General features: G+C 36.8%; 1 protein-coding gene across 1 annotated transcript; it reads right to left on the bottom strand.

Annotated features, from left to right (window-relative positions):
* Positions 1-90: 90 nt before the first annotated feature.
* On the bottom strand, positions 91-24,305 carry LOC100378474 (uncharacterized). Its single transcript, XM_006818844.3, has 9 exons — positions 24,167-24,305; positions 20,317-20,391; positions 19,972-20,072; positions 17,816-18,042; positions 16,962-17,124; positions 16,388-16,491; positions 14,816-14,932; positions 4,927-5,051; positions 91-3,230 (listed from the first exon to the last, which is right to left on the bottom strand). Exons 2-9 carry the CDS (start codon positions 20,369-20,371, stop codon positions 2,206-2,208), a joined length of 1,917 nt encoding a protein of 638 aa, XP_006818907.2. The 5' UTR covers positions 20,372-20,391; positions 24,167-24,305; the 3' UTR covers positions 91-2,205.
* Positions 24,306-24,599: the final 294 nt, after the last annotated feature.

Below are 24,599 nucleotides of genomic sequence, written 5' to 3'. Positions count from 1 at the left end.
AAAATAGCCTGGGACCCCATGTATCCCTTCCAAACCCCCAATTCAAACTACAGATTCCAGCTCCCGAATCACACAAACTGACACCATATATACAGAGTAAAAAAAATCCTTTAATTCCGATCACATATCTTGCCCCGTCCACATGCCACCAGAAAAAAAGTAAGCAAAAAGACTTGTTATTTCAGTCTCAATTGGCAGTGGTAAACGCTATAACTGATATATTCATAAATCTTTGAAATATTTTGTACACATTGCAAGACTACCAGGCAGGTTAATACAGCTACACCAGAATACAACACAAGTAATAAGCTATATTCGTAGCATGTCATACATTATTTCTATGGCATATCATCATGGCAACTATGCTTTGATACATATATAAAAACTAAATAAAAATCTACAAAATACAGTTTGCAGATAATAACAAATTTTGAAAATAAATTTATCCTTTCTATAAAAATTCATACTTTGGTTACAATACAATGTGTATGCAACAATCATAAAAAAAAATAACAGACAACACATTGCGTTTCTGATATCAACTTCAAAGTACACCCTCTCTGGCAAATGTGGTTACAATTATGTGATATCTCATAAATGAGTTTAGAACCAAATTGAAAAACTAATTTGAGTTCATGCTACGAGGATTCAAAAATCAAAAAAATGTGTATACCAATTTTTAATAAAATAGGTGACTGGTTTCTATAGTACTTTTTCATCATACTTAATAATCTGGCTCCATGAGATTGGCTGAAAAAAGTTGAATTTTGTTATTTGATTTTTTTTGAATAAAAAAAATTTTATTTCCAAAATATTCAATAGGGACTTTTCTCCCACAGTGCATTGCCATATGCTCCGTGAACTCACAACTTGCATTTGTCCTCACTCGTTGAATTTAAATTCTTTCATAAGGTAGAAGATTTTTTTTAAAAGAAAGCAATACAGTATGACCCCAAAACCTGTAGTCATTTAAAGGGCAGTGGTAGTCGTGCCACACATGTGAAACAAGTGCCATGCACAGTGTGAACTAATGACTGCCGGCAAATCTTTTGTACCTTGCAACCACCAAAAAAATCACCTAGGTAAAGCTAAGTAACTTATTAATTTGCACTCATTGGTGTGTGCAACATTCAAAGACACCATCTTTGTTCATATACGATACCCATATCTTGTACATGTGTGGTGCGACAACCACTGCCCTTTAATGCAAAACATATGTCTCTAACCGCAACTTGTATCATATCACACATTTGAAGATTTTGTGAAATATGTACAACTGGTAAAGTGTAACAGATTTGAAGATTTTAGTGATCATAACATGATGAGATACAGACGGGCAACGGGAAGATTTGGTATCAAATGGTACGGTTTGGATGATAATCAGCTTCATCAACAATGAAAAAATCAAAACTTAACAATGGTATTGTAAGGGTTGATGAAATGTGCAATATAAAAGTTAACATAGCATAAGTGGCACCACCAATGGCATTGGTCATCACGATTGCTTGTGTTCAATATGGAGCCAATATACTGGTAGTAGGCACATATGTGGGTCAAGGGCCGCCGATAAGAGTTGAGAACAAACACACCATATTTAATAACACTAGTTTGTAACTGCAAGAAAAAATACCTAAACTTCAAATACTTTGGACAGACAAAAAACCTTTTCAAATTATCTCTGTACATCCCAGCGTAGAAACAGAAACTAATTATAATCACAAGGCATGAACTCATACAAATATTTAACATTACAGTAGTATCAGCTTTCTAATCATCGGTGTCCAATGTGTACGCAAGACCATCATTCAAATAATAGCAGATAGTACCACACCTTGCCAAGCTTAAAGGCTTGTTGATCCATGTATCATATGGTCTAAGTCCAAAGGGTGTACTCCAAGTAAATATATACATGTATATATAATACTATTGCAAAGTATCTGAATGAGTGGCTTTGTACATTCAAGCATAAACCACTTGCCAGCCTGGTAACAAGGATATATGCAAGCATGTGTTAGCAAATTAATTCATATACAGAGTTGTCGTCATGAAAAATCAAGTAGTACAGACAATATAATAATGCTTACTATCCTCTTTTCAGATCAAACCATATTGAAACAGATATTCACTATTAATATGTCTTAACTCTTTTTGGGAATCACAAACTAGTATTGTATACTATAGTAGAGTGCTGTAATATTAAATTAGCTAAGACACAAAGATGATATCCGAGTCATCACTCTCACTATCCTTATCAAGTCGAACTTTCTTATGAAATGGACTCTTAACAGATTTTCTGGCTCTCTTCTTGCTTGACACTTTAGAACCGTAGTAAACCACATCTGGGGCTTGATTATCACTATCATCTGAATCAATTACGATAACTGATTTCTCTTTCTCTACTGGTTTACTATTTATTTTAGTTGAAAAGAGAGGAAATGCTCGCATACCATGCACCTTACACTGTGTTTTCTGCAGTCGTCGCTGTAGATCTGGTCTGGTTTTCATGCTCATTCTGGTCGTGCTCCTCACAAATTTTTTAGGCAATATGCTATTTGCAAAAGAGTTCTCCGAGGAAGTTGACTGACCTGCGTCATCGTCATTAGACAAACAGATAACATCTGGCTTTGGTGGATAGAATACATGGGAATCAAACTGATTCATAGTAAAATTTGTTCTTAGTGCTGAATCTAGATCAGGGGTTAATATTGGATTATTGGATGATACTGCTGGGTTTTTTTTGAATAAATCAAAAACGTCATCAGTTTTAGGTGTAACTGAGCCTTCCGATTCCCCAAAATAAAGTTTGCGAAGACTTCTGATTGGTCGAGATTTCCTGAGACTGACATCGTTCTCTGAATTGTTTTTCTCACTGTCTGCATCTGTACAAGGTGAGGTACAAGTAGAACCACTGCTTCCATCAAGCTGACTACTATCACATTCATCAAAAGATGTGTCATTTGTTCTCTGTCTTTGTTCGGCTGACATGGACAGTCTGACAGGAAAAACATTAAACTTAGACTGTTTTTCTACCTCTAATGAATTATCTCGTACCAAACAAGGAGAGTCAGACACTTGTGGTAACTGTAAAATACCAGTATGTTCATGCCGTCTACTACTCGGTGTTGGCGGTGATAACGATGCAGTGACCCGGGATGGAGATGGAGGCATACAGATTCGGAATGAATTTAAAACGACATCAGTTTTCTTCTTAACTGTACTTTTAGCTTTATCTGAAATAAAATGATAAATAGAATGGCAATTAAAGATTCTTCTATGTTGGTCTGACCACCTGAGAACCCAGATGTCCGACTCACACTTACCAAATTTGAACACTGTAGGTAAATGTATAGGGAACCAAGATGAAACAGCATACTAGTATTTGCTAAAAGTTGTGCATCCCCATTTGAGCCATCACTTGCAAGACGCATGTCTTGCACTGTATACGACAACAAATGCTGTTTGTGATACTGACAAACCAACAACACATATCACAGTGTTGTTGTGTAGTATCATGGCTTGGTAGTATCTTGGTTTTCTTACATTGTACATTCATGTATATTTCTACTTTGAAAATATTAGAATTAGAATTTTCAATTTCGAATGAAAACTTAGAATCAATATTAGAAATTGGAATCAATATGCATATACCGTACTCGACCGCGTTAGCGCCCATGCCCGGGCAAGCGCCCACCCCCCACTTTTGCGCAATTTTTATATTTGGGGTCACATTCGGCAAAGCGCCCAGCCCACCCCAAAATGCAACTAGTTTAAAACTTGGTCTTGTGTAACGAATCTTGATAATCGTTTTTATATGATACAGCGTGGATATCGACCGCTGTGAACATGTTGTGAATGCGTAGAACATGGTAACCGTGCGTAAACTACGCTTCAACAATGACCTGTTAATACAAGTAAAATGCGGTAAATATTTCATGCCATATTCAGTTTACCTCTCAAAAATGGCTAGTTACTAGTTTTTTGGAAAAACCATGTCGTTTATTCGCTGAAATAAATTCCAACAGATCGTACTTCAACATTGATAATTCACTTCCGCATTGCGTTAATAAAATGTGCATATTTGTTGTGATCATTTTTGTTTCTTCCTTGTGAAAATCAATGACGACTCCGTCAACTAATTTCGTAATTTGATTTTCCCTCAAAGACGTATTAAATCTGTCACTTGATGAATTAAATTTTTCATTTGCACTCTTTTTCGAGGGGGGTGCTCGGGTAAGCGCCCACCCCTAAAAAAATCGTGATTTTCTGAGTTGAGGCCCCTGGGCGCTAACGCGGTCGAGTACGGTATTTCAATCAAACACTAATCAGGTCTGTACATTCCCAGAGCATCCGTGCACCAAATTTCACTGATAAGTAGTTCCTGAGATATCAGAGGAAATGTCACATGTACATATACAGGCCATCAAACCATATATTGTGAACAAAACTTTTTATTATTACTACCGTAAAATCTGTATTAGAAGTCGCATCCCTAATAGAATCCCATTCTTTTTGAACAATTGAGACCCACAAATTCACCATTTCTCATATGTGTAGATTCTCTAATAGAAGCCGCATCCCCTCTATTGCATTGTACCATTTTAATAGAAGCCGCGGCCTTTAATACAGATTTTACAGTACTACTTTATTTTCTTTTAGAAGCACATCTCCAATCCAAGTACACATACACTAAAAATTAGTTATTTTATGCTGAATTGAGTTTTAAAAAACCACATCTGTCATTCGTGTAAAACACAGGTGCTACTAACCAAATACAGTATTAGAAGCATATTCACTCATATCAACGTCTTGGGTGTGCTTATATATTGGTGTTAATTTTTATGTAATTTTTAGTCTGAGATGGATGACATGTAAAGTGTTCAATGATAACAGTAACAGATCCACAAGGACATCAGTCAGTCTACTCACCTGGTTTAAAAATGGTTGATGTGCACTCCAAACACACCCATTCAACCATAGCAGTTTTAAACCCAGAACATTCAATATGTGTACCCGCAGACCCACACATGTGACACAGGATTATTTCCCACTTACTGAAATAAAACAAAGTCATGTGTAGTTACCATGGATACTGTAAGTGGACAGTCTCCATTTGTTCTTTGGCGAAGGGACTTCTAATATGAGAAACACTTTCACGAAAGTCGCTAAAATTTTCTTGCACAATTACAGGGTATACAATAATAAAGGATAATCAAGAATAACCCAGGTAGACCCAGACCATTGTCGGTTCACTTAGCTTTGTATTCATCCACAACCATCTCTCCATGAAAGGTATTCACCAATATGATTGATTGTTACAAATATAACAAACTCCTAGTGCAGAGTTTGTGATAATTACTGGTACAAAAAATCAGTATCATTTATTTGGATGTTTACAAGCCCTTATTTTTACCATCATCAACAGGGATATACAAGTCTTGCAACTGTTTTCTAAATTACCTAGATGTAAATCATATTTGATCTATCCATGACGGTAAAAGATGTACCAATGAGACAACCTGGAGTACTGTGCTGGACACAAACAAGATATGACCTCTTACAAGATGTACCAATGAGACAACCTGGAGTACTGTGCTGGACACAAACAAGATATGACCTCTTAAAAGATCTACGTACAATCAGACAACCTGGAGTACTGTGCTGGACACAAACAAGATATGACCTCTTATAAGATGTACCAATGAGACAACCTGGAGTACTGTGCTGAACACAAACAAGATATGACCTCTTAAAAGATCTACCAATCAGACAACCTGGAGTACTGTGCTGAACACAAACAAAATATGACCTCTTAAAAGATCTACGTACAATCAGACAACCTGGAGTACTGTGCTGGACACAAACAAGATATGACCTCTTAAAAGATCTACCAATCAGACAACCTGGAGTACTGTGCTGGACACAAACAAGATATGACCTCTTACAAGATGTACCAATGAGACAACCTGGAGTACTGTGCTGAACACAAACAAGATATGACCTCTTAAAAGATCTACGTACAATCAGACAACCTGGAGTACTGTGCTGGACACAAACAAGATATGACCTCTTAAAAGATGTACCAATGAGACAACCTGGAGTACTGTGCTGAACACAAACAAGATATGACCTCTTACAAGATGTACCAATGAGACAACCTGGAGTACTGTGCTGAACACAAACAAGATATGACCTCTTAAAAGATCTACATACAATCAGACAACCTGGAGTACTGTGCTGGACACAAACAAGATATGACCTCTTAAAAGATCTACCAATCAGACAACCTGGAGTACTGTGCTGGACACAAACAAGATATACCAATGAGACAACCTGGAGTACTGTGCTGAACACAAACAAGATATGACCTCTTAAAAGATCTACGTACAATCAGACAACCTGGAGTACTGTGCTGAACACAAACAAGATATGACCTCTTAAAAGATCTACGTACAATCAGACAACCTGGAGTACTGTGCTGAACACAAACAAGATATGACCTCTTAAAAGATCTACGTACAATCAGACAACCTGGAGTACTGTGCTGAACACAAACAAGATATGACCTCTTAAAAGATCTACCAATGAGACAACCTGGAGTACTGTGCTGGACACAAACAAGATATGACCTCTTACAAGATGTACCAATGAGACAACCTGGAGTACTGTGCTGAACACAAACAAGATATGACCTCTTAAAAGATCTACGTACAATCAGACAACCTGGAGTACTGTGCTGAACACAAACAAGATATGACCTCTTAAAAGATCTACCAATGAGACAACCTGGAGTACTGTGCTGGACACAAACAAGATATGACCTCTTACAAGATGTACCAATGAGACAACCTGGAGTACTGTGCTGAACACAAACAAGATATGACCTCTTAAAGGATCTATGTACAATCAGACAACCTGGAGTACTGTGCTGGACACAAACAAGATATGACCTCTTACAAGATGTACCAATGAGACAACCTGGAGTACTGTGCTGAACACAAACAAGATATGACCTCTTAAAAGATCTACGTACAATCAGACAACCTGGAGTACTGTGCTGAACACAAACAAGATATGACCTCTTAAAAGATCTACCAATGAGACAACCTGGAGTACTGTGCTGGACACAAACAAGATATGACCTCTTAAGGTAGCAAGAAGGGAAATTTTCACTTTTTTCTTGATTTTTCAAAAATTGATAAAACAGTTACTTTAGACCTTGATACATCACCCCAGGTTTACAAAAGATCGAAATTGCGAAATAACGTTGCTCAAATTAGTGTTTTAAAACACTAGCAGAAAAGACTACAACTGCCGTTTCGTGGATATTTGCATAGTGTTTATCTTTGGAAGGAATTAAATGATAACATCTTATCTGTATACTCTGTTGTTGACGATTCTGATATAACGGGTGATAAGCTTCCAGTTGCAAACAATGCGTGTTTATCTAACGTCCACTGTCAGCATTATTGTCAGTCGAGACTTCGTCGGAGAAATATGGTCATACAGTACTCATTTCGTCCAACCTTCCGCTTTTACATCGACCGCTTATCGCTTAATTTCCGACCACGCGGTCTTGTCCGACCGGAAACCGACCGCATTTTAATCGCGTTTTTTTTTCGCTCGCTCGCTCATTGAAAACATTGACCGCTCGCCCAAACACTGAAAACTGGCACATGGGTGGTCAAAATGGTGGTTTTGATAGTAAAGTGTGAACATACAACTAGTATTAACTATTATTACATTCTGAACGACACTTCAAATCTAATAGCTGTATTACACTTGTATCGTGAAAGCAACTGAACTGGGACTTCTTGTTACGTGTTTTGGGTGCTTGTTCTAGATGTAATATTTTTATTTTTATTTTAATGAGACAGTTACGTGAAAAAAAGCCTAGGTAACTCCTTTTGACAGAGCAGAGAAACGAGGAAATGTTAGTGATTAATTCCAAAAATAACGATATCGAATCCACATCGGTCCACGTCTGGTAAAATTTGACATTCAATTTTTAAAATTAAGTCACGATCATTGAATGAGCTCGGTCTATATCGTATACGTACCGCAAAAGTGTTCCCACAAAAAATATTTTCGACTAAAAACGGCCACATGCCCTGAAAAAATCGAACAGAGCTTGACATGTATGAATAATTTATTGGGCTTAAATGAAAAACGTGTCAAATTTAGTTATAGCCATAACTATTTGGTGGCCAGTCGATGAACAATTCAAAGTCCTTCAGGGCTGAAAATCATCGACGCTACTCTGGTTTACTTTATTTCACAACTTGCAGAGAAAACTGATTCGCGTGAGCTCTAATGTATCTTAGCCTAGTATTTTCTTTTTGAACTAAGGTCAAATTCCATCAGTTCGTCAAAATATATGTTTTTCAGCGAATAATTTTGAAGCCTGTCACAGCACAAACAACTATGTGAATCGACGCCGGTGATTGGATTGTACGACGACCCTTCAATTATCGTCAAATATGCTTTGTTACAACATCATTGATTGGCTGAGAGTCACCTGATCGGAGCACGAACTGGGTCACAGAACCATATTTGTCCGTATTATCAACAGGACTTTGCAAAATAACCACACCCACATTTTCAATCATTTTTAGCGCGAAAGTTGCCAACAAATGTAAAAAAAATCGTGAACTTCATGGATTCGAATAAAATAAAGCAAGCGATTGATAAGGATGATTATTAATATTTTCCCCGATGCTCTTCGAATTTTTATTTTTTTATTTCAAGGTAAGAAATGGCTAGCTGAAGTTGATTAATTATTTGGGGTTTCAGCCCACAAATTACGGACATGATCTCCATGAATTACGGTCAATGTTTGTCTTCTCTCGGCTGATTGTCACGGTGTTGATCGACGCCCTTCCTAAACTCAGTATGGAGAAACCAACGGGGATCGACATTCCAAACAAACAATCGAAATTATCAATGAAAGACAAGATTTTTCTAGATATTTACAAACATACTGTCATGACAAACATATGTAAAATTAACAAATACACAAAGAGGTGTAATATTAGGTTTTATTTTAGGCTTAGAAATATTTTCTTTCACTCAGCCCATGCATGTAACTGCCATTTAGCTTTACGGTCCTTCAGCATCGGTGGAAAACAACAATAATTATACAAAACACATTGCGAAGACTCAACAATCAGGAAAGAAACCCCAGACAACCCTGTCGTACTTGTGTTGAAATACATTTTGTATTTCACGTCAGAATATTGTTTAAAATAAAATATTCAGTCCAAGCCAAATCGAGGTCAAAGGGTCAGGTTGCGTGCATATAGTTATATATAGTTAAAACAAAAAGTATTTGAACTTTTGTCAGCTGTTCAACATCTATAAAAACCAGAAAGACAATTATAAGACAATGTGAACCTCGGAAATTATTCTGTTAGTCCGAATTTTAAATGCGCGCGAGCGAGCAGGTGGGCGGTGATATTTCGGGGTTTGCGCGGTCGAAAATAAAACGGAAATTGTCCGGTCGAATTCAACAAGCGGTCGCAAAAGCGAGAGAAAAGGTGATTGGAAAGCGGAAGCGGGCGGGAGGTTGTGCGAAAGGAGTACTGTAACTTTGCACAACTTTCTTTTAAATCGTTTTATTTTCCAAGTCAATATTCTATTTTACTAATACATTTTTTTTCTAACGCAATGGCGAAGAAAAGAAAGAAAGCGTTGACAGACGAGGCAAAGAAAAATCTGCCACTCAGTGTCGCACTCTGACACAGCAATTTTTTTCAAACATCGGCCATTTTGTTTCACAATGAAAACCGTTTTATTAGATGTCTTATCTGAGACACTTGAAGGATTAGCTTGTTTGTAAACTGTCAGCGTGTACAGTGAGACAGTAATGTTTGTCAGAGGGTTATCCCTCGTTGTTCGTTTGCATAACAATGGAAGACCCGAACATTCCTGGAGTACGGACTCAAATGCCAGCAGTTTTCTTCATTTTTCGCGCTCGAGCTTGAAATTATTCATTATCTGACACTCTTTATGAGTTCTCTGATATCAGTGGTTAATATGTTTGGCCATTTTTAGTGTATATTTATAATAATGCAGCAAATCTACAGTGTTTTATTAACCAAAACTGTTTTTCGCGTTTTTCTCGAGTTGAAGTTTTGATCGAGAACGACTCATTGGGACCGCCGCCAAATCAAGTGCGTTCGGACTAGGACATTCAAACTCGCAGTTATCGTTCAAAAGATAATGATGGTGCGAAATATGTCTGGGTTTTTAAAGAAAATGCTTTGTCACAGAATAATAGTCTGTTAAAGGTGTCAAGTATGAAATAATTTGGGGACAAAAAAACAAACCTGCATAGAAATCGGAATAATAGGTCTTTTGATTATCGGAGACGCATTTCAATGGACTTGATTACGGACAATGCATAACTTAAATTTCACCAGGAAATTCCGCAGTGTGCTCTCGCAATCGCGTACTTAGTCATTTTTACAAGGTTCGCCATTTTTGATGTCACGTGATAATTATGTAAACAATGTCTGTCCAGTTTGTGCGAACTTGCACCTCTATACTTAGTCTTTTGATATATATAACCTAAATTACTGTTCTGAAGGAGACAACAGACAGAGAATGTTTTATTTAAAAACGTCACAAAACCTTCTCGCTACCTTAAAAGATCTACGTACAATCAGACAACCTGGAGTACTGTGCTGAACACAAACAAGATATGACCTCTTACAAGATGTACCAATGAGACAACCTGGAGTACTGTGCTGAACACAAACAAGATATGACCTCTTAAAAGATCTACCAATCAGACAACCTGGAGTACTGTGCTGGACACAAACAAGATATGACCTCTTACAAGATGTACCAATGAGACAACCTGGAGTACTGTGCTGGACACAAACAAGATATGACCTCTTACAAGATCTACCAATGAGACAACCTGGAGTACTGTGCTGAACACAAACAAGATATGACCTCTTAAAAGATCTACGTACAATCAGACAACCTGGAGTACTGTGCTGGACACAAACAAGATATGACCTCTTACAAGATGTACCAATGAGACAACCTGGAGTACTGTGCTGGACACAAACAAGATATGACCTCTTAAAAGATCTACGTACAATCAGACAACCTGGAGTACTGTGCTGAACACAAACAAGATATGACCTCTTACAAGATGTACCAATGAGACAACCTGGAGTACTGTGCTGAACACAAACAAGATATGACCTCTTAAAAGATCTACCAATGAGACAACCTGGAGTACTGTGCTGGACACAAACAAGATATGACCTCTTAAAAGATCTACCAATCAGACAACCTGGAGTACTGTGCTGGACACAAACAAGATATGACCTCTTATAAGATCTACCAATCAGACAACCTGGAGTACTGTGCTGGACACAAACAAGATATGACCTCTTAAAAGATCTACCAATGAGACAACCTGGAGTACTGTGCTGGACACAAACAAGATATGACCTCTTACAAGATGTACCAATGAGACAACCTGGAGTACTGTGCTGGACACAAACAAGATATGACCTCTTAAAAGATCTACCAAGGAGACAACCTGGAGTACTGTGCTGGACACAAACAAGATATGACCTCTTAAAAGATCTACCAATCAGACAACCTGGAGTACTGTGCTGGACACAAACAAGATATGACCTCTTAAAAGATCTACCAATCAGACAACCTGGAGTACTGTGCTGGACACAAACAAGATATGACCTCTTAAAAGATCTACCAATCAGACAACCTGGAGTACTGTGCTGGACACAAACAAGATATGACCTCTTATAAGATGTACCAATGAGACAACCTGGAGTACTGTGCTGAACACAAACAAGATATGACCTCTTAAAAGATCTACCAATGAGACAACCTGGAGTACTGTGCTGGACACAAACAAGATATGACCTCTTACAAGATGTACCAATGAGACAACCTGGAGTACTGTGCTGGACACAAACAAGATATGACCTCTTAAAAGATCTACCAAGGAGACAACCTGGAGTACTGTGCTGGACACAAACAAGATATGACCTCTTAAAAGATCTACCAATCAGACAACCTGGAGTACTGTGCTGGACACAAACAAGATATGACCTCTTAAAAGATCTACCAATCAGACAACCTGGAGTACTGTGCTGGACACAAACAAGATATGACCTCTTAAAAGATCTACCAATCAGACAACCTGGAGTACTGTGCTGGACACAAACAAGATATGACCTCTTATAAGATGTACCAATGAGACAACCTGGAGTACTGTGCTGAACACAAACAAGATATGACCTCTTAAAAGATCTACCAATCAGACAACCTGGAGTACTGTGCTGGACACAAACAAGATATGACCTCTTACAAGTCATTGTCAATGACACGCCCCCGTTCCGTTCATATTTGAGTGACATATACATTCAAAGCAGATCATGACCGAAATGCACCTGCATATGTACAACACATTGTGCTAAATCTGAACAAAATCCATCCATGCATGACTGAGATCCGGTTCTGGAATTGTGAAAATATGTGATTTTGATGCAAATTCGGCCTTAAAATGGCCATCATTCCGCTATTGTTAAGCAGATCATGAAACAAATGCACATATCTATTTGTGACATGATGTACCATGTGTGTGTGAAGTTTGAACTTGATCAATCCAGACATGTCTTGGATACGGATCCAGAACTGAATTCTTTAACAAAATGGCCGCCAGCCGGCCATTTCGAACTTGATTCGAAAAAAAAAAAGATGTGCATCAAGGTCCTATTATGTTTAATGTATGTACCAAATTTGAACAAAATCCATCCATGCATAACTGAGATACGGGTCCGGAATGGTGAAAATGTGCGATTTCAATGCATTTTCGGCCTTAAAGCGGCCCCCATTTGGCTATCGTTAATGAGATCATGAAACAAATGCACATACATATTTGTGACATGATGTACCTTGTGTGTGTGAAGTTTGAACTTGATCAATCCAGACATGTCTCGGATACGGATCCAGAACTGAATTCTTTAAAACAAAATGGCCGCCAGTCGGCTATTTCGAACTTGATCCGAAAAAAAAATGACGTGCATCAAGGTCCTATTATGTTTAATGTATGTACCAAATTTGAATGAAATCCGTCCATGCATAACTGAGATCCGGGTCCGGAATGGTGAAAATGTGCGATTTCAATGCATTTTCGGCCTTAAAGCGGCCGCCATTTGGCTATCGTTAATGAGATCATGAAACAAATGCACATACATATTTGTGACATGATGTACCTTGTGTGTGTGAAGTTTGAACTCGATCAATCCAAGCATGTCTCAGATACGGATCCAGAACTGAATTCTTTAAAACAAAATGGCCGCCAGTCGGCCATTTCGAACCCGATCCAAAAAAAAAAAATGACGTGCATCAAGGTCCTATTATGTTTAATGTATGTACCAAATTTGAACAAAATCCGTCCATGCATAACTGAGATCCGGGTCCGGAATGGTGAAAATGTGCGATTTTGATGCATTTTCGGCCTTAAAATGGCCGCTATTCGGCTATCGTTAATGAGATCATGAAACAAATGCACATACATATTTGTGACATGATGTACCTTGTGTGTGTGAAGTTTGAACTTGATCAATCCAGACATGTCTCGGATACGGATCCAGAACTGAATTCTTTAAAACAAAATGGCCGCCAGTCGGCTATTTCGAACTTGATCCGAAAAAAAAAAATGACGTGCATCAAGGTCCTATTATGTTTAATGTATGTACCAAATTTGAATGAAATCCGTCCATGCATAACTGAGATCCGGGTCCGGAATGGTGAAAATGTGCGATTTCAATGCATTTTCGGCCTTAAAGCGGCCGCCATTTGGTTATCGTTAATGAGATCATGAAACAAATGCACATACATATTTGTGACATGATGTACCTTGTGTGTGTGAAGTTTGAACTCGATCAATCCAAGCATGTCTCAGATACGGATCCAGAACTGAATTCTTTAAAACAAAATGGCCGCCAGTCGGCCATTTCGAACCCGATCCAAAAAAAAAAATGACGTGCATCAAGGTCCTATTATGTTTAATGTATGTACCAAATTTGAACAAAATCCGTCCATGCATAACTGAGATCCGGGTCCGGAATGGTGAAAATGTGCGATTTTGATGCATTTTCGGCCTTAAAATGGCCGCTATTCGGCTATCGTTAATGAGATCATGAAACAAATGCACATACATATTTGTGACATGATGTACCTTGTGTGTGTGAAGTTTGAACTTGATCAATCCAGACATGTCTCGGATACGGATCCAGAACTGAATTCTTTAAAACAAAATGGCCGCCAGTCGGCTATTTCGAACTTGATCCGAAAAAAAAAATGACGTGCATCAAGGTCCTATTATGTTTAATGTATGTACCAAATTTGAATGAAATCCGTCCATGCATAACTGAGATCCGGGTCCGGAATGGTGAAAATGTGCGATTTCAATGCATTTTCGGCCTTAAAATGGCCGCTATTTGGCTATCGTTAATCGGATCATGAAAAAAATGCATGTGCATATGTCCCATATAAGGTGTGATGTACGAGTGAAGTTTGAACTTAATCGGTCCATGCATGTTTGAGATACAGGTGATCACGGACGCACGGACGGACGGACGCACACAGGGCAAAACATAAGTCCCCGTTTTCGGACTGCGTCCGAACGGGGACTAAAAAGATCTACCAATGAGACAACCTGGAGTACTGTGCTGGACACAAACAAGATATGACCTCTTAAAAGATCTACCAATCAGACAACCTGGAGTACTGTGCTGGACACAAACAAGATATGACCTCTTACCTTCTTATCTTGCTATAATCTCTACCTTGTGGACATAAACACTCAGTAACATCACAATTATTATGTCTCTCTAGTAAATCTTGAAATGCATTGTCTTCCAGCTCCCATGATGCATCTCTGTTAACATAAATGGCAATCATCATTGTGGGTAAGATGGGTAATACTAACACACAACTGATAAAAGTTTCCTGAAATGTTTTTCCCTATGACTGACTGTTTCCAATAAAAATGTTGTCTTCAATGTTCATAAACCTCTGTAATTGATTTCTAACTTTACTTGTAATATTTATAAACACTGCTCTGAATGATTTGCAGCAGTGTAGACAAATTATAAACTTTGAGCGCCTGAAATTGAATTCTGTCACTTTTAGTCACAGAGATGCTGAAACTGCCTTCATTGATTAATTGAAGTAGACATAAATCCCATGACAATGTTCATTAGTTTTTTTATTATGTACAATCATGAAGCTAATGTCTCATGGTACAATGAAATAGCACTTGTGTGTTACAGTTAAGCTTTTTGAGTAAAGTGCTCGAATTATTTTTGAAAATCATTATTTTTAGAACAATTCCATAGAATGTTAAAGAATTTTTTTTTTACCCTTTTTAAAACCCAGATTTTTTAAATAATTCAGAACAACAAAAAGTACTACATCATTAACAATATATGATTTTTTCGGTCTATGTCACCAGGCTAGATTTTGAGATATTAATGGTTGTATTTTAGTGGAAAGTTGCCATTTTGACAATATTAGAATATTACCAATATCTCTGCCATCGGACCCTATGGTAAAAGCATTATAATAGTGTCAAAATGCTGACTTTCCACTAAAATAAAACCATCAATTTCTCGAAAATAAGACTGGTGACAATTAACTTTTTTTAACCTTATACTGCCTCGTAGGACAGTTTATTGTAAATTGAATAAATTCTGGGTATTTTACTTTATTAGTAGGTTTCTACCTTAATGTTATTTACTACAATGAGGAAAACAAATCAAGTTGACTTTGAAAACCAAGTACAAAGCAGTTCATTGTAAAACTTTAAATACTGAATTACATAAAGACACAGCTTTGAACATACTACAGAATTGTCTGTTTCAATCTAGTTTTAATGACTGCGTCTAAATACACTGGATTTTGAGACACCAACAGCGCTTGAATATCACCATCACCATATGATTTTTGGTTTGCATGTATGTGCGTATCTATGTTGCCGATATTGGTGTCTGCAATATTTTAACAATAATAACAATAAATGCAATGTATGTGAACTTACTAGGTAGACTCAAAGGCAATTACAGAATTTTAAGAATATTGGAAATAGCATTTTAATTCAAAGTTTTATTGTGATAACTAAATAAATTTTCACTAGTTACCTGCCTATCCATTTCACGATTTATCAACTAAAGTATATAAGAGTAAAGCAAACTGATCTTTGATTATATTTAGCAATCACTTGCAAACATAAGCATAGCAGTGCAGAAACCAATACAGAAGATTTTTCACTTGTAAATCATAATGTAATAACGGAACTAAGACTAACTGTAGAAGATTAACATGCATGACTTACTGTTCTGGAACATAAATACCAAACTGTATCATTTCATGCTGAAAATCATCTTTGTTATTACAAGTAGCACATCGAAAAAAGTAACCAGCATTTAAAGCTTGCCTCTGTCAAGGAAAAAACAATAAGAATTAGTGGATGAATCCAATCAATATGAAGTAGCAACAAGTAGATGTATCAAACTGAAAACACGCTTTTATTTTCAAAGACTTTTTTTGAAATTTGACAAAATCACAACATTTTGGAGCATTGAAAGTGCCACTGGGGTTTCTTTGTAGACTATCATAAAATGTCCTCGCAAATGACCGAAAAATATTTGCAAACATTATTTTTCCACATTTTGATCATGCCAGAAAAACATCTGGTTGACTCAACTTAGTATTAACTAGTAATTAACAAGTAGAAGTTTCTACCCCTAAAGTTTGTTGACTGATCAATGAATGCGATTGGTGAAACTGCACATAACATAATATATTAATATGCAAATACAATGAATGTTATTGGTGAAATCCAATCACACGATATGCAAATAGCCATGGTACTAATGCATCTGAACACTGATAATGTGATTATTTACCTGCACACATTCTCTGTGTATCCATGTGTTTTTACAACAAGGAGTTTTCAGTACATCATTTGCTGGTATACAACTCACTTTACACATACATATTGGACACACACATTTTTTCTTGGATACAGTTGTCACCACTTGTTGAGGCCTATGCTCTTTACAATATGAACTAAAAATAAAACAATATATTACAAATGTGACAATGACAATAGGAGTGATAGGGTCTATATAAAGTGAGTGAAAGAATTATTTATTTTTGGACAAAAATAGCTAAAATCACTTGTGGTTTGATAAGAAATTGTAGTGTCTCTTGCCCTCACACACAAAAACACTATTACCCCATGATAATAATATCTTTTTTAGAAAGCCCTATGTTTAGTCAATCTCTAACAATGCTATTTGTAAGCTGACCTTTGACAGAAAAATCTAATTTGAAAGCACAGGAAAACTAACATTTGCTCTAGTTCAGATGTTTTTATTTTTGTTTTGAATATTATCAGATGTAAAGAGTTGTTATTGAAAATGTTTAGCTACTGGAAATTAGTAGTATCAGTACCTCAGGAATATGTGCACTGTATTAAGAGTGTGTGTACTTATACATTTTGTAAGTGAATGACAGAGGTGTATCTATGGTCAAAAAAGCCATATTTTAATCACCAGGCTTAATGTATTTTTTGGGTGATGTGCACTTCTACTGGATATGTGCTTTTGATAGTGTAAATATGATCTCTCCACCCACTTGGGGCGTTCTGACCTTTTTTCTTTTAAATAACAAGATATATATTAAAGCAAGCTAAGCAGAAGAGATGAAAATTAATAATGTCTCACAAGGACAATAATGGATACAATAATACACTCACTTGAATTGACCAAAGAACTGAGACAATGCCTGGTTTGCTACTCCACACATGTAATGAAATTTAATTTTACATTTGGGCACCACACAGCCGATAGTAGCACCCCTATGTGGACAATGACTACATTTGAGTCGCAATCCCCTCCTCGTCTCTTTAAGTATGTCTGGTATGAGGAAGCCTTGAATGCCATCGTTGTCATCACCACCTTGACTTAAACCACTCGCAAATAACTGTAAAAAAATAAAAATGATGGTGGTCATCTCTACTTACATACATCATATTAAAGTGCCTGTGCAATGCCCAACCACATGTTTCCCATTTTAGATCTGTGCCCCACTGAAATGGGCAGTTATTGATTTTTTGGCTGAAAATGATTACTCGTATCCAAGTAAATTTGAGATATTCCCCGTGCTGTAGCCACGCCCACCTATCCTGAAACTGTCGACTGTTTCCGGATTCCCGACTCTCGCCAAAAGTGTGCCACCAAATGCTAAAATATGAGAGGAAGCCATACCCCTGGGCCATACTTTTAAATGATATACATTTTTTGACCGGCTTTCTTTTTTTTTTGTCTATTTTGTTTTATTTTTGAGAGAGAGAGTTTTTAGAAGTTGTTTTCACAACAAACATTTATGATGGTTAAACGTTGTGTTGTGGGCGATTGCAGTAATGCGTATAGTCATAGTGTAAGTATTTACACGTTTTTTTTACCATCTTGATTATTGCTTCATAGAGACCACCCGTGTTATGTAAAAGGTAGCAGTAATTTGGATAATGACATGAAAACAAAGTGTCGGAGAAACTAGAAATTACGCAGCCCTCAGGCTGTTTTCATTTCCGCAGGCTAAAAGTTTCTGAATTGTTCAGTGATTGGTGTTGAATGTCGAATTCACACCTTTGTTAAAATGTTAAAATGTTCTCTTTTTATTTTAATTTTGAATGTGTTTTTTTCACTCAGACGATCGATGAAATAAAACAGTGTAGTGATGTGCCTAGTAACCTGCTAAATAACAAGACGATTCAGGCGTCAAATTTGATTTTGTCCAGTGCCAGAGTCCAGCGACAGTGTACAAACGTGCACAGGCGACGGTAACGACCACGGTGACCAGCTACACCAGACCAGACATATTTCGCATCTGACTCAACCCCATGCAACAAACTTGATACTATCAGCAACTTCACCTTCCGACGTCACAAGGGGAATTTCTGTATGCAAATGAGAAGCTAATGAGAAGCCTCGTTTTAAAATACACAAAAATAAAGTTGCCGTAGTCTGAGTTTAAAACGCATTTTTTCACTTAAAAAAATAATTTATGCTTAGAAACATAAAAATTAATAATATTTATGTATCAATGGATAATTTTAGGCGTGAAAATAGCAGCCATTTCACAGGCACTTTAAGAAAAACAAATCCCTATATGTGAAGTCTGAATGCCAATGAATAGCCAAGAATAGGTAAAAACATCATTTTCAGCCTACTTTTCCCCCAAAAAATATCATATTTTTACCCAAAACATAAGTGATGTATTTGTGAAGTTTGAATGAAACTGGACAATGCAATGTCAAATTGTGTATATATTTTGAACCCAAAAAGACTTCCCTAATAATCTTTGATTGTGAACTGTGTATATGAACATATTTGATGTATTGTGTATTACCTGTATGTGAAGTTTGAATGAAATGAAAGGATAACAAAACCCATACATACATGCACAAACTAAAAAACAAAAACAATATGCTTCTGTACGATTTAGTGATGCACCTTTGTAGCGAATTCTATGAAATCTGATCAAAGTGTGTAAGTCATATTGCATACATTTTTAGCATTTTTTTTAACCAAAACATGTTTTTTTTTGTCCATAAATGAATGGTTTGTACAGAGGACACACACATGAAACCAAAGTTATAAATTATGTAAAAACTTATAGGAACATACTTCAACTTTTCTAGCTTTGAACATCGTACATCGTAAGCAGAAATTTTCATCTCAGGAAATTTGTTCACTGCACTTTTCAGTGTTTTTGACAATTTCCCCAATAAATTAAGAAACAGACAAAAGTTGATAATAACAACTAATAGACAAGATGCACTCAACATATATCCTTCATACACTGTTATGATTATCATAGTGACTTTGAACATTTATAACTGTGACTTACCAGACAATAATAGTGAACAGTAATCCGAGTTTCCTCATGATAATGTAATTTACCATACTTCGTCGCATCATCAACATCACAACCACAAAATAGACAAACACCTGTGACAGAGAGATTTGTTTGTTGGTGTTTGTTAGTTGCTAAGATATACATAGTTACTAAATCTTGTTACCAAAAAGAATATAAATGAGGATTAAATAGGATTATGTTAAGATAGCATAGAAACCGCAGTTGATATAAATATTGTGAGGTCATGTTCTATCTTTCATTGTTTTGGGTTGTAATCCATATATTATTAATATTTTTATGATGCGAACAAAATAGTAAGGAACTTGAAACACCTACCTAATTGAGGGAACTCTGATTTTCCTGCAAAAATATCTTGTTTCTTCGGAGGCATCGTTCCATGGGCAACGAGTCCTTGATGAGAAAATAGTGTTCAGTATATGGTTGTCTCACATGCAATGAAAACCCCTAATGTATGTCAAATAAACTGCACAAGAATGAAAATAGAATATGTTTGCACTTGACATGAATTATAAAATCCAAAATTCAACATTTAATGCTACAAACCAAAGGTAAGGGTTATCTTAGCCAGGATAGGCTATTTTGATAAGGTCCAATAAAATAAATCCTTTGTTTCAAATAACCCACTGAATGTTTGGGAAAATCAAAAAGTTTAGTTTATGTAAATGAGCCAGGTACTGGTAAAAAAAACACCACATAATTAGAGGTAAATATTTTGGGGCTGGGTCTGTTAAGCATTTACCAGTATAAATTACAGTGTTTAAATATCCAACACACTCCCAGAAAAAAATCTGCGTAAACAGATCAAAATCACCTTTTTTAGGATTCTCAATTAGCAACTTTGTCAGTATTTTTTCTGGGTTCTCTTGTTATGTCATTCATCATGCTACACAATCTGCTCATAAGTTCTCTTTACCAGGTTTTTTTCTCAAAAAAAACTGCAAGGGGGAGATAGGGTTCTCCTGTGGAGTTTTTGATAATTCTAAGTTAAAATGGAGCATTCTATGGCTTCCTTGGGGCCAAAATTACTATCAGACAGGAAACAGTTGAAGACTGTGGCCACATGTGATCCCTGGTCAATCAGAATTTTATGATTGCCAAAGGATCTGCTCCCCAGGGTAAGGAGGTGCATTCTTTAGTGTAGAATTACTTTACAATACTTATATAGAAAGAGCAGCTATTTTAACTTAAATACACGCCTCCTTTTTTAAGGCTGGGTACCAAGGGGAACCCAACCCCCCCACCCCCATCCTCAACTAAACCCACCTACCCCTGGGGTTTAGATGTCCTTTTTCACAACTGCAATCACAATTATGTTCTAGCAATAAACCTTGCATTAATATACACCACAGCAAAGAAAGGAATGCAGTCCTGGCACTTGAGGGCGCGCACGCATGCGCAGATTGACACAACCTGAAGGCTGGTGTCAAATTTCGTCATAAATGCGTAAAATCTGGAAAAAATATATGATTTATATGTAATCGGACAACATTTTGTGATAACCCAGTGTCTTATAAGCACTCGTAACTGGTTTGGACAAGGTATTTTGTATTTTGAGGTATGATTTTCGGCAGCTAGAAAAATGTGTGCACATTTTGTTTCCTCCCTTGCCTTATATATAGTGCAAGCTGATCGGCCGGAAACAAGTATTAGTGATTTTCGTGGTTTCGGAGCGGGATGATTAAATTCAATAACATATGCTTGCTTTACATTACTAAAGTGTTTTAATTCCATAATTTCTATTATTTTGAGCAAGGGCAAGGTCCTGTACTGAGACATAGTCGATCGGCCCCATAGACGTCCACGCATTGAAACGAATAGATCGTCAAGCCCCTGTGATTGCGATCACGGGCGTTTGGTACCTTTCTATAACAATTAGATATGACAATGTATAAGAGTGGGAATGCTGTCCGGTAATGATGTTTTTTAAAGTGCCTGTGCAATGCCCACCCTCACGTTTCCTATTTTAGATCTGTGTCCCATTGAAATGGGCAGTTAATGATTTTTTTGCCGAAAATGATTACTCGTATCCAAGTAAATTTGGGATATTTCTCGTGTTGTAGCCACGCCCACCTATCCTGAAACGGTTGACTGTTTCCGGATTTCCGACTCTCGCCGAAAGTGTGCCACCAAATGCCAAAATGTGAGAGGAAGTCATACCCCTGAGCCGTAATAACACTGGTTATTCAGTATACTTTTAAACAATATATATTTTTCGGTTGGCGTTTTTTTTTCTGACTATTTTAATTTTTTGAGAGAGAGTTTTTAGATGTTGTGTTGTGGGCAGTTGCAGTGAAACGTATAGTCATAGTGTAAGTATTCACACGTTTCTAATCGACCCGAAAGTGCGACATCAGTGGACGAAAGCCACTTAACCTCAGATTCTTTTTTTTTTTGGAGAAACTATCGTCGTTCATGAAAAAACAACGTCGACAACATAAACCAAGCGCAACACTTTTGAAAGAAATAGATTTCGGACCATGATCACCGAGGTGGATTTCAGAAGAGAGAGAGACGTCCGGCAAGTGTTTCAAATGAGTTGACTTTTTTGCGATCCTGATTATCGTTTTATAGAGACCATTTAGTCCCTGTTAGGTAAAAGGTAGCAATAATTTTGACAGTGACACGAAAACGAAGCGTCGGACAAACAGGAAATTACACAGCCCTTACACACTGCTAATTGTTTTCATTTTCGAAGGCTAAAAGTTTCTGAATTGTTTGGTGATTGGTGTTGAATGTCGAATTCACACCTCTGTTCTTTTTTTACCTCCATGCTTGCAGCTTGATCTGCGTAATAATTTATGAAATAAGAATCCGGGCTTGGTCAATGTGTTTCCACCAAATAAAGTTTTAATATGATGTTATAATTATGACAATCACGTCATGGATCACGCTAACTCGAATCCACTCTGAATTTATCGGTATGTGTGTCGATCTCGATTATTTTTGTTATCCAATTAAACGCCACTTTTAACGCGCTTGCCCTCGTCGTGACCCGACGCATTCACCTATTTCAACAAAATTTCAATTTATTTCCACGCGGCTGTCATTTATTTAGTAACTGTGATTTGTTGTTTTTTTTAAGTATTTTATAGTGATCACTATAGTCTAATGTTTAGAATGTCAAAATATGTTCTCTTTTATTTTAATTTTGAAAGTTTTACTCAGACGATCGATGAAATACAACAGTGTAGTAACCTGCTAAATAACTAGATAATTCCGACGTCAAATTCTATTTTGTCTAGCGACAGTGCATAAACGTGCGCCGGTGACAATCACGGTGACCAGCTACACCAGCACGGACATATTTCGCATCTAACTCAATCCCATGCAACAAAAATTGATACTATGTGTTCATTATGGTCCATTCCTCCTCAACGAACAAGTACATAAGTGAAAATTTAGTCAAAGACGAGAAAACTGCACAAGAAATTTGCCTTATTTACACATATCGGCAATGCAAGCTGCCATGCGACTTCCCCTTCTGACGTCACAAGGGGAATTTCTGTATGCAAATGAGAAGCTAATGAGGAGCCTCGTTTTAAAATACACGAAATAAAGTTGCCGTAGATTGAGTTTAAAACACATTTTTTCACTTAAAAAAAATAATTCATGCTTAGAAACATGAAAATTAATAATATTTATGTATCAATTGATAATTTTAGGTGTGAAAATAGCAGCCATTTCACAGGCACTTTAATGACATTTTTACCTGGCGGCGATATTCCCACTTCTAAACACATCTATTTATTGATCGTTTTTATTGTTTAAAAAGACACCGAGCGCCAGTGATTTCATCAATGGGATGAACGCTGATGGTATAAATACTACAATCGGCCAACTACATTACAATGGGGTGGATTTAAAATTTTAAATAGAATCACCTTTGCTCGCTCGCATAAATACATTAATGATATATACACATACACTTGCCAGCTATGACCACGTATATCATACGTGTACTAGTATACTGGCGTCAAATTTGATCACAAAAGTGGTTACTATATAATGAAACGTATAACGTAACTTTCAATGCTAAAAACAGCAAACATGCATACCAAGCAAACATGCATACCCGGAAACATTAATAGTTTGAATCAACTAGGCACCATGCGAACACTGATCGTGATACAATTTTACAAGTTATAAACTTATATTGTTAACTTACGTGCGATCTAGTTGCAAAATGCGGTCAAATGTTCACACTGAGAACGACAAACCAGACGACTGCTGCTAATTACACATTGGGGTGTTTTTTTAAAAATCACATTCACTGTCTTCTTCGAAGCCCGCTCAACGGCTAAAATCTACACACAATTCGGTGACGTTCATAGCGTAATTGAATGACGTTTGAATGTTGGATCGCACCATTTCCAATATAGGGGATGCTGTAACAAAATGTAAATTGGGATTTTCACAGCATAAATCATCTATGGCGGACAATAGACAATAATACATATTGACAATCGGCAGACTGGATTATCATTAACATCGTTTTCACGTAAAAAAATACAAAAAACAGCATTACAAAAAAAGAAAATGAAACCCTATTTAAATGTCATGTGATATTGAGTTTGACCCAAGGTGTCACCTGACACTAT

This window comes from Saccoglossus kowalevskii, chromosome 2 (assembly GCF_978046115.1).
Source record: "Saccoglossus kowalevskii chromosome 2, keSacKowa6.1, whole genome shotgun sequence".
In the NCBI taxonomy this organism is placed as follows: Eukaryota; Metazoa; Hemichordata; class Enteropneusta; family Harrimaniidae; genus Saccoglossus; species Saccoglossus kowalevskii.
This window is presented reverse-complemented; position numbering and strand designations above follow the sequence as displayed.